The 12250-nt window shown below is 40.8% G+C and overlaps 1 protein-coding gene across 1 annotated transcript in view; it reads left to right on the top strand.

The window, feature by feature from the left end:
* LOC140233457 (CCR4-NOT transcription complex subunit 1-like) overlaps positions 1-12250 on the top strand; it is a 58184-nt gene that overhangs the window by 26217 nt on the left and 19717 nt on the right. Inside the window, exons 16-28 of the mRNA XM_072313574.1 lie at positions 913-1114; positions 2316-2390; positions 3372-3547; positions 4242-4366; positions 4787-4976; positions 5665-5847; positions 6347-6487; positions 7502-7681; positions 8510-8626; positions 8901-9146; positions 9640-9841; positions 10526-10662; positions 11635-11775. Coding sequence (XP_072169675.1) covers positions 913-1114; positions 2316-2390; positions 3372-3547; positions 4242-4366; positions 4787-4976; positions 5665-5847; positions 6347-6487; positions 7502-7681; positions 8510-8626; positions 8901-9146; positions 9640-9841; positions 10526-10662; positions 11635-11775 — 2115 coding nt within the window. The remainder of the gene's footprint in view (positions 1-912; positions 1115-2315; positions 2391-3371; positions 3548-4241; positions 4367-4786; positions 4977-5664; positions 5848-6346; positions 6488-7501; positions 7682-8509; positions 8627-8900; positions 9147-9639; positions 9842-10525; positions 10663-11634; positions 11776-12250) is intronic.

Below are 12250 nucleotides of genomic sequence, written 5' to 3'. Positions count from 1 at the left end.
GTTTATTGTTTGTAAACCTTCAGATTCTTGGAGAATGATTGAGCTTTGGGATAATTTCATGTCAGCGACTGCAGTATGTACAAGACAGGCATTCAGTAAATGCTGAGTATTTCCTGGGGGGCATTTCATGAAGGAACTTGTCGGATAAAATGTCCGACAAGTCAATTATATCCGACAAGTTCAGAGAAATCAGCCAATCAGACTAAAGCATTTCTCAAAACTTGTCGGATATAATTGACTTGTCTGATATTTTATCCGACAAGTTCCTTCATGAAATGCCCCCCTGGTGTATATTTCATGCTTATCATGTGGTGTGATACATACAAATGTTTCACATACTTTACTTTGTCCTTGTGTCATAATAGTAGGACTAGTAGTGCATTGATAGTCTGCAGAATTGAAACACAAATTTCATCATACTTGGCTTGCAGCAAAACAATAATTGTATAAAAATTACCACTATTATGGTAGTGTGATGATGCGTTACGTGCATCTGCTTCTCAGTTGACCAAAGAGGATTTCTGTAATCACTTGTCATATATACAGTGTCTGAAGTGAAGACAAACCTTTGCTATTCAAACCAATTTCTGAGCCATTCAATTATCAACCATCTACTCGTGATGTAATGCAGTGTATACAATTTACAAGATTTATAAGATGTAGTAGTAATAATAGTAGTAGTAGTAGTAGCAGCAGTAGTAGTGATGATAATGAAGATGATATTATGGTGATGATAATGATACTTATAATCACTGAAAATGGTTCATTTAAGTGGAGTTTCATAATCACAGAAAATATCAAGGAAGTGTTAAGACAGAATGAAACATCAAAGTAAGCGATTGGTTAGATAAAAACTTACATCATGCTGCAAGGAGTAATAAAGTCACTCTTTATATTCCTGATACCCTACAGATGGAGTCCCTTCCAGGCATGCCGCCTCTAGGGTCTACTGCACCAGCCATGTCTACCCCCAACCTTCACGCCTACACCTCAAACCCCCTAGGGTCCAGCTATGGGCAGCCACCCCAGTCACCACAGAAGCAGTTCCCCATGCTGGCTGGCTCGGGTGCTAACCTTGGTGGTCTCATCAACCCACCGCAGCCAAGCTCGCATCGTAAGACCACGCTTTAGACACAGTCTTGAATTTTCAGGAAACTCTTACTATTGGTGATATTGATCCTTGCATAATGTCAACATCTTTTTAGAAAAGTCATCACTTCAGTGTTTTGCTTTGAAGCTTTGTCAGGTTGTACTCGTTGTCTTTGATACTTTTGTGAGTGCTAAGAGTCCTGTCTAACTTGTCAAGTCCCAGATGAATTTTTAGCTGTAGAAATTTTGTCCTCGCTAAGGTGATAATTCTAAATTTTGCATCATATTTTAAACTAGAGGAAGGTAGGATGGAATCAGTAAAATTCATTTGATCTTTATAAACCTGAACAGAAATTTACCGACAGAAACTTTGCCACTTTTAGAGAGAAACATGACGATTCATCTGAAATTTTTGCCAATGTATGATTCAGTTGAGATTCTGGTCCAAACAAAACAATTCCTGCATACACCACATATTTCGGAGGGTTTTTATTTTCCTGAATATTGCGAGTGGTGTGCCAGTCATGGATTGTCAAACAAGTGTAAATATCAACTCTGATCTCAACATGAATGTAACATGAATGCATACATTTCTCGGTCCACTGCTGTACTTCATGATCATGATTTTAACCCTTTGTGAAATTGTCAGGAAGTCCCAATTTGTGAAAAATTAGACTCGCTACCAATACAGAGTACACAGTATATATGAACATCAAAGGGCTCAAGTGAAAGAGAATTATTTTGCTGTACCTTACAAAATAAATACAAACATTGAATTGCAGAGAGTATGACAAAAAGATACAGCACTTAACCACTACAATTGGTTTCTTGGACTCGAAGGGTCATTGTTCATACCACACACAAGTAGAATTCTCTTCAAAGTAATTAGCACCCTTTGGATTAACGGTTCTCAGAGTGGCTTCTTTCTATGGCAAGAACTGTGCATTTGTTGTGTGTTTTCTTACAGGTTGTGTGTAATTGTAATTTTATGAAGATTTCCCGAGTTGGATTTTTGAAAACATATATGTATTTGACATCATTTATTAATCTTCTGTGTTTTGTAAGCTTTTGTCTCTTTTCTCATTCATGGTTGGTCTAATAGTTAGTGTGCTCACCTCGCTTCCTTCAAATTTGTACCACTTCTGGCACATTATCTGAGCCGATTTTGCTGTTTAACTGTGTGTATCTGTGTGTGTTCTTTTTTCACTTGTGTTGATGCACTATAGAGTCATCCCTTCACAATAATAGTCAGCCCAACATGACTCAACCACCAAAGCCTGGTGCCGGCGCCATAAGACCAGGTAGAGAATGAAAATGCTACTCAATGTTGAAGGCTCAGGTCCTGTGACAGACATTGAGCAGAATACTGTAGGAGCTAAAACGTAGTGCACATTCGTCTTCATGCTCACACCTCTTTTAAAAAACAAACTAAAAAGGAATGGTTGAGGCCTGAGTGTCTCCACTCTGTCAATGTGTTCAATGTGTCAAAGACTTCCACAGGATCTGAATAACAGTGTGCTGTTAATGGGAATGGGTTTTACAATACTATTGAAGTGTGCCTGTTGTGAATACCTTCATGTGCATCAAAGAAGGTGCCACAAAAAGCAGGCCATGCCAGTGGTCAAGCCTATTTCACTCCCACAGACTGATCACCTGGACTTGCATCATACTTGTGAACGATGAAGACTGTTTTGCAATATGCACTGCTATACTTTAGAAACCCCCACCCGCTCCTGTCAAGAGACACAACATCAATGTCAGGATAGTTCTTCTTTCTGCACTTGTTGACATTGAGTTCGTGTCACTATGCATCTAAAGCTTTGAATAGAACTTGTTCAAAGTGCAGAGTAGAGTCAGAAGAAATTGTTTTCATGCAGTCTTTTTTAAAGAAATAAAAGCTGCAAATATGGTACAGTCCATCTTGATATTAAATGAAAATGCCAGAAGAGTCTCATTCCACATTAAACTTATGATTTTGTATACTATGCTTGATATTTATTACACGATGCGATGATGATGGTGATACTGACAATGGCCTATTTTGATATGTGCTGTATACAATTACCTTGAAGCTGAAAATACAGTTGTCATAAATAACCTACATATACTATGACCAGAACAAAAAATTATCTAAGAAGTCTGTGCAAGTTATCAAGAAAAAAAATTCTCTTCTTTTAGAAACTTGTCCCGCTGTCTCTTATTGTCTCAAACCTGTTTGACAATGTTTGCTGACTCTATGATTCCTTTTTCTCCTTGTGCCTTGCATTGAAACTGATAACCAGGAGACATCTCCAACATATGGCCGGAGCTGAACCAGTCTTTCTCACCGGAGATTGACGAGGAGGCTAACAGCTACTTCCAGCAGATCTACAACCAGCCCCCAAACCCCATCATGTCGGTAGATGATGTGCTGCAGATGTTGAAACGCTTCAAGGATTCCCAGGTCACCAGGGAGAGAGTGAGTGGACATTTTTTGCGTGACACCTCAGAAATAAGCTTCGGTGCTGCCTCTAAACATTACTTGTGTAACTGTATGCACCAAATGTTTGGCAAGCACCATATTTCACAATTGAACACTTGAAAGTCAGATCAGCTAGTAGTTGAAGTCACAGTGAAGAACTACAGTGACAGAATAAGATATGGTTATTATCCCACTTGAAAAGAAATGTTGGCAACATCCCACCCTTTTTTGACAAAAAACATTAAATATTTCTATCACATATTTTGTCACATTGTTAATGTCACAAATAACAGATGACTAACAGAATATGCAACAATGAAATCATTATGAAATACTGTAAATCTAGGAATTTTCAGGTGCATGAAACTTTTGTGAATGTAACAAGGAGCCATGATTCTTAAATATGAAATACACACAAAAGTTTTTGTCTACACAATGCATTGACATGAAAGTTTCATGCCCTGGAAAAGGCTGTTGGTTCCCGTTCACGAAAGTTTCATGCGGTAAATCAAATGATTCTGGTTTTACAGTATATGCTAAATACAGTGAATTTCATTTGCTTTGCTCAAGTGCTGTCGAAATGCCAACCTCCATTTTGCTTGCATCATCTGAACACATTTTGATGAATATGAACACATCTGTACTGCTTCAGTGTGTATGATTATCTCATTGATTTGAACTCCACTTGCAGGAAGTGTTCATGTGCATGCTGCGGAATCTGTTTGAGGAGTACAAGTTTTTTCCTCAGTACCCCGAGAGGGAACTTCTCATCACAGCCTGTCTCTTTGGTGGAGTCATTGAGCAGGGACTTGTCACGTAAGGATCTATTCGTTACCACCTTCTCTATTCAAGCCTCAGTACAATTCTTACAGCAGAAACGTGTTTTCATTGAAACTGTTGTATCATTGGTAACAGAGATTGTTAAGTACCATGTATGCTAAAACTCTCTAACACATTCACAGGTATTAAGGTGACATATTCTTTCATTAGATTGATTAAAGTAATCTTATTTGTACCATGCCTAGAGGAAATGAAATTCCCTAGTCTTTCTCTACTCTCTTTCAGTGCCAAGAGTTAGAAATATATTTTGTATGATATTGGCTAGTACAGTAGAGGCTCACTCCGGCAAATAAGAGTGTGGTGTTTAATTGAAAACATCAATTTACCATATATTCACGTATGCCGTCTTCAGATGTTGAAATCTCTGTATGCATTGCAATTACTCTATCCTTGCAGATTCATGGCCTTGGGTATCGCTCTGCGCTATGTGCTAGAAGCGCTACGAAAAGCCCACAACAGCAAGATGTACATGTTTGGCATCGCTGCCCTGGACAAGTTCAAGCTACGGCTGAAAGACTTTGCCCAGTACTGCTCCCATGTAGCCTCCATTCCTCATTTCAAGCAATTCCCAGAGCATCTCATTGAGGTGAGATATTCCATGGGGCAGGGGATTTCCCTGATCCAGCTTGCTTCCTGTCATGTGCTTACCAGTGGGAATTCCCCACTGAGCTGCAGTTTGTTTCAAGAATACAGACATAGTTGGTTATGTTGCGTATAAAAAAGTTGTGGTAGATTTCAATCAGTTCCTAGGGCATCTCAGTGAGGGGAAACATGGGGGGGGGGGGGACCTAATCCAGCTTGCTTCCTATCATGTGCTTACAAGTGGGATTCCCACTGCTGTAGAGTTAGTGTTGAGAGTCAAGAGGTAATTGGCTACCTTGGATAGGAGAAATTTGTTATAGTTAGTTGAGGTAGTTGTGCAGATGTATCTACCCTGGTATGAGGATTGTATATAAGGTTAGTGTGCTATGGTAGATAGGTAAGTTCTGTTTTTACTTTGCTGGTCATAGAGACTCGTCTCTTGAAGAGTACATAGCAGAAGAATTGATCCTCCAATTTAAGATGGCTGTAAGAGCAGGTGAATGGATTCATGTGGTCTAACAGCTTGCACATGAAGTTGTCACTGTGACAAGAAATCAGTGAAGGATTGTGTTTGTTTATTAAATTTTGTTAAATATGAACACACTCAGTGAAGGTTTTCATCAAATGTTACAAACGTAGCTTGTATAGGAAAGTTGAGGGCACTGTTATGTAACTGTATGTCTCTCCCACAGTATGTGACATATGGACAGCAGTCTTCAGAGCCACCCATAGTGAGCCGGCAGCAGCCGATAGCAACGACCACCACGACGCCCACTATGACCACAGCTACGTCCTCGATCCTGACGGCCACCAAACCAGCTACGTCCACTACGGCTGTGTCGGCCATCAAGCCCATCGCCAAAGCTGCCCCAAAGGTAAACATCAGCAGTTGACTACCAGCTGGGCTTTGACATTTGTCTGACATTTCTAATCATGGTGCAAATGACATAGAAAATATTATTTCTAGTTTTATATCTTGTTCATTATTCTATTGTCCAGTCCAGCTGAAGTGAGCTGTGCCTCTTAGGTGATTTGGCAAATCTGTCAGAATGGGTGATTCACTTTCATTTCTGTTTTGTTTTTATCTTTGTTGGTGTTTTTTTTTTTGTGTGTGTGGGGGGGGGGGGGACTTTTAATTTCACATCATTGCCAACTTAATATTTGTTTACATATAGACCCTTCATTGTGTGACTGGTATATTTCAAATCAAAGTGTTACATCTTTGCTGTAGGTCACATACAAAAAGTTTGGCATTGTTTTGTGGTATTCTAGTACCTATAGACTGGCTGTACAGACTCTTTACCCTCATAGTTATCAAGACACATTCAACATTTGTTCAAGCATCAATGTTCTTGCCTCCATCCTGTTATACAGCCTTCCATTGCAAACACCACCAACATTGACACCCTGCTGGTTGCCACGCCCAATGAGGAAATCAAACCACCATCAGAACAGGTCCAAGACAAGATAGCCTTCATCTTCAACAACCTGTCCCAAGTCAACCTTATACAGAAGGTAAGTGTCTTAAATATTAGTATGATTAATATAGCATCATTAGTATTAAGTATTGCCATCTGTATTTGGTCTCTGTTTGATAGAGTATAACGAGACAAGGACTAGTAGTTTTCCAGTGAAACTATCATCATTAGCAACGTCACTGTAATCACAGATCTGGCAGGTCTCCCTGCTTCTGCCGGAGTCTTCCTGAGAAATTAATTCTCTCTCCACTTCTGGACAAAGAAATGTCATAGCCTCCCTGATTGGGGAATCAATTTTCCCAGTAAGATACATGCAACATACCTGTTTCTCTGTGAAAGCTTCATGGAATCTTTCTGATTGTGGTGTCTGGATGTTCATAGCCCAGTAATCACTAGCATCTATGTTTAGCTTGCTTTGTAATTGTGCAGTTTTGGGAAAGTGAGGGAGCACCGACCAGTAGTCGTGCTATCAGTGTTTCTGTTGTCATTGTTGCCATTATTGTCATTATCGTCATCACCATCATCATCTTCGCCATCACCATCATTACCATCATCATCACCATCATCACCATCATCGCCACCATCACCATAATCACCATCATCACCATCACCATCATCACCATCACCATCACCACCATCGCCATCATCACTATCATTGCCATCCTTGCCATCATCATTACCACCATCACCATCATCACCATCACCATCATCACCATCATCCTCATCCTCATCATCATCACCACCATCATCACCATCACCATCATCATCATCATCACCACCATCACCATCACCATCACCATCATCACCATCATCACCATCATCACCATCACCACCAACACCACCATCACCATCATCACTATCATCACCATCACCACCATCACCACCGTCATCATCATCATTGTTGCCATCATCATCATCACTGTCATCACCATCATCATCACCACAACCATCACCATCATCATCATCATCATCACCATCATTATCATCATCATCATCACCTTCATCATCATTATTATTCTCATTTATGTTTTCGCGCTTTGTAACCCTACAGTGTGAGGAGATGAAGGAGCTCATGACTGATGAACATGTGGAGTGGATAGCCCAGTACCTCGTCATGAAGAGGGCCAGTATTGAGACCAACTTCCACGCCCTCTATTCCAACTTTGTAGACCAGCTCAAGGTGGCGAGGCTTGGGGAGCTCGTTCTGAGAGAGACGTACAGGAACATTGGGGTAAACTCACTGTGTAGAGGACTGTAGAACCAGAAATTATTGCGTGCATGAAACTTTGGTGAATTTTGCGAGGAGCCATGATCTGCAAAAGTAAAATGCATGTGAGAGTTCTTGTCTACATGATGCATTGAATGTCAGGGGCAATTCGCGAAAATTTCATACCACAAGAAAGGCTGTCGGCTCCAATTCGCACAAGTTTCATGTTGCGAACATTTCTGGTTTACAGTATTCAGCATGGCTATGTCAAAGTAGAGATGATACGTGTTTTATGATGTCTGATCAACCAATGCTGAAATATCTGTTCATTATTTGATACAGCAATTCCAGTAAATTCAAAATCATTTTTAATGTCTTGCTTATGACGAGACACAGAATGTGAGTAGAAAAGACAATGAAGTAAAAAGAAAATGAAGAGGGTTGTGAACATTTGATGATACATGTTCAAATACATTTTAGGACAAAATCATGAAAAAGGGGAGAAAATCAATTAACCACTAACTTCATGAATAATGAAGCATTAGAAAATTTTAGTGTGTGCTGTAGAAACACATGTACAAATTCTGTATTGTTCTCATTGCAGTGAAATTCTTTCAATAGCTTAGGAGGATTTGACTGTTGTCTTGTTCCTTAGCTCTTTAGTCGCGATTTCTGCATGTTTATGTTCAAAATGTCAAAAATGCATTGTGCCCCACATTTATGCATGAGGAATTCCTTCTATGCATACCGAGGTTTATTTCCCCGACTATGATATTTGCATGTGACTGCTTTAAACTGTCCATCGCTTCATTGTGTGACATAGCAGTGAATGTCTTACATATCTCCATACAGGTCCTACTGGCATCTAACAAGAGTGACTCCAACTTCTCAGACAGAACCCTGCTGAAGAACCTTGGCCACTGGCTTGGCAAGCTGACACTGGCTAAAAACAAACCCATTCTGCAGCTGGTAAGTTCTTACAGCCAGTCTTAATCTCCCTGTGTTTTTTGTGGGTAAGTTCTCTCCAATAGCAGTCACCTTGAAAATTGTTCTGATTTTCCTTCTCTAAGATGGAAACCTTTTCTCTTTTCTGTGTGATCCTGTTCAAACTAGGTGCCTGTCAGAATTACGTCATTCATGCAGTCTTATGCTGATTTCAGCTTGAGAGTAATGGGAGGGAATTGCTATGATGAATTGAATTCTCCAATCCGTTTGTCACCCATGTCTTGTATGCAATTTCCAGGATCTTGACTTGAAGGCCTTGCTCCTGGAGGCGTACCACAAGGGTCAGGCAGAGCTGCTGTATGTAGTCCCTTTTGTTGCCAAGGTGATAGAGGCATGCATGAAGAGTCGCATCTTCAAGCCGCCGAACCCCTGGACCATGGCTGTCATGAACGTCCTGGGCGAGCTGCATCAGGAAGCCAACCTCAAGCTCAACCTCAAGTTTGAGATCGAGGTCCTCTGCAAAAACCTGGGCATCACCATGGATGTAAGTGTTGTATTTATGATCTCATATTGTGTGGGTACATGCTATCCTCCATTCTTTATTCCAGTCCTTTGCTAGCTATCTCTCATTGAGATCCCAATTTATGGTGTGTAATTCATCAATTTAGACACAACAGTATAAAACATGTCAAAATTTTAGCAAGCATTTCATGAGCGCTGATGTGACAACTGTATTACAATACAATAAATCAAATTCCTTTGATATGCCAAAACTGAGTTTTATATGCCTGGGTGATAGATATTAATACAAATAATAATACTATTTTCGGAGAACATGAACACAATTCATCTAATGGCATTGATATGCTCTTAATTCATATCCATTTCAGTCCATGTGATAAAGAACTGTAATATCACAAAATGCTCTCAAAGTGGCTTCATCTTTTTGCCGAAACACCATTTGGCTCACCAAATGTGTAGAATGTAAATTCATAGAAATTTTGTCATAAGTTGTTGCGTATTCTTCCGTTGTCCAGGACTTGAAGCCAGGCATGTATCTCAAAGACCTAGAGATGGTGCGCCTCATCCCACACAAACTGACCACTTCCAAGAAATTCATGGAGGGTGGGGCCTTTGGTATCTCTGTCAACATGGGCCAGGAAAACCCTCCATCATCATCCACAGGACTGGTGGGAGCTCTGCCTCAGGTCCCTAACAGCTCCCTAGCAGGAGAGCATGGTAAGATGTCTGTTTACTCCACTGAATGTTTGTCTGTACTAATATGTGTCTGTATGTTTGTTCCATCGTGTCATTACCTCCTGTAGGTCAAGATATCTTGGTTTCTTTGTAGCAACCATTGTGAAGATTTTCAAAGAATGATATTGTTGGGTGTGGATGTTCTTACTTCATGAATTTACTTCTCTATTTTGACAGTTCTGATGAATTGATATTGTGGTTTACAGCATGTGGAATCAGCTCGCTTTTTGTAAAAGGATAGTGGAGGAAACGTCATGCTGCACATGTTGTAGATGTCAATTTAAAAACAGAACATGATACAATACTCCGTGCTTCACTTAAGTACTCTTTTGTGCAACTCTGGCAGTTGAAACAGGTATGGTTCTAGCTCCCACTATGATGTGATAATGCCATGCTGCACACTGGCACTGGTCCAGTGGTCCCTGATCAGTAAAAATCACTGTTGTATCAGAACTTTTTCAGTAAAACATGGAAAAAATGGGTACCTACTGGTCCAACAGACAGGTCGACCAGTAGAAAAAAATTGGTTAGTGTGCCCCCTGGGATGATAGTAAATTTACTGGTTCATGTGAAGACCATCTGTGTGTGATTCACCCAAGGATCCAAATCATGACGGACACTTTATGTTCTATATTTTCATCTCTTTCAAACCTCTTCCCGTGGCAGGCATTGGATCGTCGGTGCCGACACCACCGACACCATCGCTACCAGCCACGCCCTCACCCTTACCTCAATTCAGCTTCCAGGATCTCAACACACAGAGCCTCAATGGGATTGCCCCACACATCACAGCCAATGCACAGGTGAGTAAGATGAAGGCCCCTGGGCAACTGCACTGTGATATCATAGACAAAGCCGAGTTGGAGTATTGGTTTTGACAGCATGACCTCGGGAATCAAAGTAATGCCAGGGATGTTATTTTGTCCATGTAGGTTGAGGTTCAAGAGAAAGTGAAGACGCAAAGGTTACAAGCTTGTTCTGGAATTGGATTGAATGCCAGTTGTGTCCTAAATCATCCTTTATTTCTCCAGTCTTGACAGTGGCAATGGAAATGGAGGGGGGGGGGGATGGGGGATGGGGGGGAGGGAGGGGGGAGGAGGAGGGGATTGCAGAGTAATTTTATTGTTATCCTTTCTGAAGATTGCTTTACAGTTTGGGAAAAAGTTAGTGTTTGTTGATAATTAGCATTGTCCTTCATGCAGGAGAACTCCTCAGACCAAATGACATAGAGGCAGATCCCTATCCCATTTATTCTATCCAATAAATTAATGTAGTTGAACAGCTGTTCATATTAAATAGCAATTCATAGTGTGAATTGAGAGAGCAAGGTAAAGATCAGAGACTCCAACCCCAAGCACCTTCTTATCTGGAGATTCTCCCGCCTGAAACCCTTAGCAAACGGGAGATTCCGACTTGATGTGCGCTGAAGCGCACATCATGAGCGCAAAGTTCCTTGCAGCTGGGGTCCAGGGCCCTTAAGCGGGCCCTGGAAGCTCTAGGGTTCTAGATGCTCTCTTGTGCTATCTACGGCTTATTTTTCAACAAACAATGACACTAAGTAAGAAATCATTTCAAGCGGGAGACACAGAGCCAGGGCGGGAGAAATTAAATCTCAATCGGGAGATCGGGAGATTTTGCAAAAATGGGCTTTCGGCGGGAGATCTTCTGTCAAAAGCAGGAGAGTTGGAGTCTCTGAAAGACTGTTGTGTAACAAAGAGTTGGTAGGGTCCTTACATAGTGTAATGCATTCTTAATTGTGTGCTTGTTCCCTCTAGCTGGTGCTATTCCAAAACCAGCCACAGCTGCGGAACTGTGTTCGGCCAGCCGTTGAGAGATCAGTGCAGGAACTCGTCCACCCAGTGGTGGACCGCTCCATCAAGATAGCTCTCAGCACCTGTGAGCAGATCGTCAAAAAGGTATGGAATCCAAGACACAAATTCAGTCATCCTTTCACTTTACAGAGCTAGGAAATGTTGCCCAGCTTCTTTGTTTACAAAGGTCTTATTTTCATGGTTTTAATCCAATTTTCAGCTCACCCGAGCCAAAGGTTCTATCACCATTCTCCACTGGGGGGCCCCACAGGGGCTCATAACCCCCCAAAGTAGAGAAAAATCTTCTATGAAACAAATCTTCTGAGCAAAAAAAAGAAAAAAGATATGATGTTTTGTGGTACAACAGACCAACACACATGCATTAAATGTCATATCTTGAAAAATTTTGAAATCACTATTCCCAAAGGTAAACAGAACCTTTAAAGTTGATATGTTCAGTGGATGCATTATGGCTATGAAGTGAAAAGATATGAATACTAACAAAACGAAGTAAAAACAATGTATGTAGAGGTAAGAGGCTTTGATAAGAGTGGAAAGCAAGGATGTTGTGGGTCTTCAT

This window comes from Diadema setosum, chromosome 9 (assembly GCF_964275005.1).
Source record: "Diadema setosum chromosome 9, eeDiaSeto1, whole genome shotgun sequence".
NCBI classification, from domain to species: domain Eukaryota; kingdom Metazoa; phylum Echinodermata; class Echinoidea; order Diadematoida; family Diadematidae; genus Diadema; species Diadema setosum.
Note: the sequence above shows the minus strand (reverse complement) of the source record. Positions and strands in the feature narration are given on the sequence as shown.